The 4,655-nt window shown below is 36.3% G+C and overlaps 1 protein-coding gene across 1 annotated transcript; it reads right to left on the bottom strand.

The window, feature by feature from the left end:
* Positions 1-466: 466 nt before the first annotated feature.
* On the bottom strand, positions 467-1,496 carry LOC127674108 (vomeronasal type-1 receptor 4-like). Its single transcript, XM_052169972.1, has one exon. The coding sequence runs from the start codon at positions 1,403-1,405 to the stop codon at positions 467-469; it is 939 nt and encodes a 312-aa protein (XP_052025932.1). The 5' UTR covers positions 1,406-1,496.
* Between the last annotated feature and the right edge of the window lie 3,159 nt (positions 1,497-4,655).

Raw genomic sequence — 4,655 nt, 5'->3', positions numbered from 1 at the left:
ACATATTCACAAAGGGAACAGTAAATGCTGCGTGTTATTTTGCCTTCCATTTTAAAAAATGGTGTAGAGCATAGAATGCAACAATGCAAGGATATAAAACATAAGCATATATTCCAGTAAATGGTTATGTTACTTATTTCTATTTGTGTCACCCACCCAAAAAAACAAAAAGCACAACACAAAGGTCATGCTGGACTTGAAACTTAAAATTTACCTAGTTTTTCAATAGTCTTTGTAATTTAATTGAGTTACACCTGTAAACAAAAGGACACACACAATTACATTTCTGAATCAGTATGTGTGTGTGTGTGTGTGTGTGTGTGTGTGTGTGTGTGTACATCCACCTGCATTCACAGTAATATCATGTTTACCTGAAGAAGCCTTCACAATGACATGGTATTACTATAATTATACTCACATTCCTCTCAGAATGACAGAATGTATGTACAAATTTATCCAGAAGTTCTCAATTCTGTACTTGTTCAGAGGCTTTGGGGAAATGTGTATTCCTTTTCAAGTAACTGGATGCCCGAGAGTCTTGGCTCAGGAGAAGAAAGGGAGAAACAGTGGGGAAAAGCAGAAAGGACATTGCAGTCATATGCACCAAAGACCAGCTGGGATTATATAGAAGAGCTACTAAGGATTGAAACACGACAGAAATTGTGTAAGAGGAGACAAAAGTGCTGACCAGGAGAAGGATGGTTTTAGTGGCTCTGGACTCAGGGGAGGATCTAGAAGAAACTCTGGTCCTGGACATGTATTGCATCATCTGATGGTGCCTGTACAATGTAAGAACCATGGAGCCACTGGCCCATAGCATGAGCCCCAGGAAAAGAACTTTAGGAATTGCCAGTAATGTTGCATAAATGATGTCACTGGTTGGATCATGACGGACAGCATAACAGTATATAAAAGATTTCAGGTTTGTTGTGCTTTCATTGCTATATTTTGCCCTCAAGAACACAAGATTCATGCTGCTTATACATAAATGAATTACCCAACTGAGGTACACAGACAAATGAATGCATTTATGTGTTCTCACTTTAAGTTCTGAATACCTGAAGCTCCTGGGGCTGATGATGATGGCCTGAAAGACACTAAGCAATGAGGTGCTGCCCATGCAACCACCCCTACCTACTCCGTGGAAAGTAAAAAGCAATTTGCATCCAATATCATCGAGAAAATCTTCAAACCCAAAAAGGGATATTGTCTGGGGCACTCCTTTACACAGTACAGTTAAGATATTGGCTACAGTCAAGTGCATCAGAACCCAGTCTGTAGACCTTAACCTGTACCTTGTTAGGTATATATACATATAGTGGTAGAGAAGAGTGAAATTCCCTAGAATTCCAAATACAGTCATAAAGGAGAAAATCATTCCTACAGACAACTCACTGGCTTCCATGATGTCAGTTTTTTTTTCTTCTCAGTCTGCAGATCCTGCGTAGCAGGAAACTGGAGACACAATCACCATTCTTTGTCCTAAAAGAATCCATAAGACATATGTAACAAGTAGGGCATCTACCACTTTGGCATAATTTCTACACATAAAAGTAATTGAATGGTGTCACAATGCATTCTGATATCCCTAGGTTCATACTTTCTGAAATGTGTAAAAATATTAATGTCTCATTAACAGTACTAGCACAAAAATATGTGTAAGGGGGATGGCTTATGTTTGAAATAAAGCAATGACCCCATCAAAACAGCTAGCCAATGGAATATATTTAACTCTGGGAAGTAAACACGAACCTTGTAAAATGTAGTAATAGGAAACCAAAATTCCTCTTAAGGGAAGATCCCATATTATTTTTTGTATCATCAAATGAAATGATGTTATGATTAAGGGCATAAGAACTAAGTTGTGTAAATTCAGGCTATTAATTCCAACATGCATCAGCATAAGAGATATCTTCAAACAGTAACACAGGAGAAAAAATATTACTATGACAATTGACATTAATATTTAAAATACTTTAGGTTCAGAGGGAAATTTAGTAGTGAGCAAACAATATCCTATAGAACTCATCTATGGGGTTAGTTTTTCTACTTTCAATTTCCTATACCCATAATCAGTAATTCTACATTTGATGATAATGTTTTCAAACATGTATAAAATCTTTAATTCTTGTAGTTGAAGTCAGAAAGAAATAGAATTTATAAATGCCTTAATTTAAAGACCCTTGCTACATGCACAGAAAAATAATATGGAAATCTACTCTATTTTTGTATATTTAAACTCATAGGGAACCTATTTTTATTAATCAGTCAGAGATAGAGACAAACTTTTTTTCAAATGAGGCCACCATTTATATGTAATTCCTGGTAGAATTGATTGTTTGTTTGTTTTTGTTTTTTTTGGAATATATTCCACTCATTCCTACAAACCTGAAGTAATAGTTTATATACCTGTAAAAGTCCTGTAAATGTACTGTGTATATTACCTGTAACCACAGGTTATCAAAGCTGTCAATTTACTGTCAGGAGTACTTAGTTTTTAAAGTGTTTTTGATTATAAAATGTTTATTTACAAATACTTAACAAAATAAGCTCTGCACACCCACATGCATAGTAAAAGAATCTCTGCCAAAAATACCCTGTGAATGAATCATCCCTCCAGAGCTTATGATGCAATATGTCATTGCCAAAAGTCACCACTGTGCATAGCAGTACAAAAAAAATCAAAATTCATAGTTGTAAACTTACCACAAAGTTGTGCAGTGTCACTGACCTCAGTGATCATCCTTTATCAGGTTTTCTAGTGAAATATTTCATAAAGGAAACTCTGATTTCTTTCTGACAGACATTACAAGACCCCAGAAGCACCAGGTTCTTAACCAGTGTGACAGCACAGATGGCACTGACTATGAGAAATGCGCAGTTAGAAGTGGAATGCTGTGCTTTTAGGACCCCAACATACATTTCTATCTGTTCTCCTTCCTGAGGAGTTTCTTTGTACCCAATGTTGCTTTGTTATTCATTACCCTGTCTGAATGTCTCTTATGATTACTTACCAAGACTCATAAATTTACTCTTCTCTGCTATCAGGTTGCAGTCTGTTACACTTTCTGCACTATTTCTCTTCCTAGGATACTGATATTAGTGCCCTGGCCGCGAAAATGAAAGAGTCATCTGAGCAGAGGTACCTAGGCCTGAGATATGGATCGCTGATTCTGTGATGTCATCTCCCCTCAGACTTGCAATTTCACTTGTAGTAGCAATGAATATTCTATGTAGGCTTGACTAGGCAACAAATATGCTCTGAACTTTTCTCCTTTGTTGACAGGTCTCAATGAAGAACTACAACACTTGCTATTAGCTCTTAAGGGAATATTTTGATGTTAAGAGAGGTTGTTATCTGCTCTGTTGTCTAGAGGCCATGGGATCCTACTTTTAGAATTGAGGAGATAATGTGTCCCATCTGATGACGATAATTGAGAATCTTAGTTGATGGTTGTTTGAGATGTTCTATACACAATCTTAGTTTACCTTCCATATCTCAGTGGGTACCATTATATAGAACAGAAATTAATTTTGTAGTCCCAGTAGCAATGGAAGAGTGTTCCTCTTTCTCCATATCCTCCCCAACATGTGTTTTCACCTGGGGTTTTGATCTTAACCATTCTGATTAGTATCAAGTAGAATCTGAGGGACATTTTGCTTTTCATTTCTCTGATCACTATGGACTTTGAACATTTCTTCAGGTGAATCTCACCCATTTGAAATTTCTCTATTGTGAATTCTCAGTTTAGTTCTATACCCCAATTTTTTATTGGGTTCTTTGGATTTTTGTGGTTAATGTCTTGAGTTCTTAATATATTTTGGATATTAGCCCTCTATCCAATATGCATTTAGTGAAGATTTTTCCCAATCTGTAGATTGCGATTGATCTGAGTATGTCCTTTGCCTTACAGAAGCTTTCAAGTTTCATGAGGTCCATTTATCAATTCATGATTCTCGACAGTCATTGGAGCTCTGTTTAGAAAATTTCCTGTGCCAATGAGTTCAAAGCTCTTTCCCACTATCTCTTCTATTAGATTCAGTGCATCTGGTTTTCTGCTGAGATCCTTGATTCACTTATACTTGAGTTTTGGGCAAGGTGACAAATATGGCTCTATTTTCACTTTTCTACATAAAGATAGCCATATTGAACAGCACCATTTATTGAAGATACTTTCTTTTTTCCATTTTATGTTTGGTTTCTTTGTCAAAAATCAAGTGCCCCTAAGTCTGTGGTTGTATTTCTGGGTCTTCAATTCTATTTCATTGATCAACTTGTCTGTCTCTGTACCAATACCATGCAGTTTTTAATCACTATTGTTCTCTAGTAAAGCCTAAGTTCTGGGACGGTGATTTCCTCAGCAGTTATTTTATTGTTATGAACTGTTTGGGCTATTCTAGGTTTGTTGCCTTTCCAGATGAATTTGAGAATTGTTCTTTCAATGTTTCAGAAAAATTGTGTTTTGATTTTAATGTGGATTGCATTGAACCTGTAGATTGCCTTTGGAAGGATGACCATTTTTACTTTATTAATTCTGCCTATCCATGAGCATGGACATTCTCTTAATTTTCTGAGATCTTCTATTTCTTTCTTGAGAGACTTGAAGTTATTGCCATACAGACTGAGAAAAGCTGGAAGAAGCTGAGGATGAGGG

This window comes from Apodemus sylvaticus, chromosome 23 (genome assembly GCF_947179515.1).
Source record: "Apodemus sylvaticus chromosome 23, mApoSyl1.1, whole genome shotgun sequence".
Lineage (NCBI taxonomy): Eukaryota > Metazoa > Chordata > Mammalia > Rodentia > Muridae > Apodemus > Apodemus sylvaticus.
The sequence above is the reverse complement of the archived record's forward strand: the minus strand, read 5'-3'. Positions and strand labels throughout refer to the sequence as shown.

Coding starts and splice junctions, on each gene's coding strand:
- LOC127674108 (XM_052169972.1), bottom strand. CDS start 1,405: ATGGAAGCCAGTGAGTTGTCTGTAGGAATGATTTTCTCCTTTATGACT.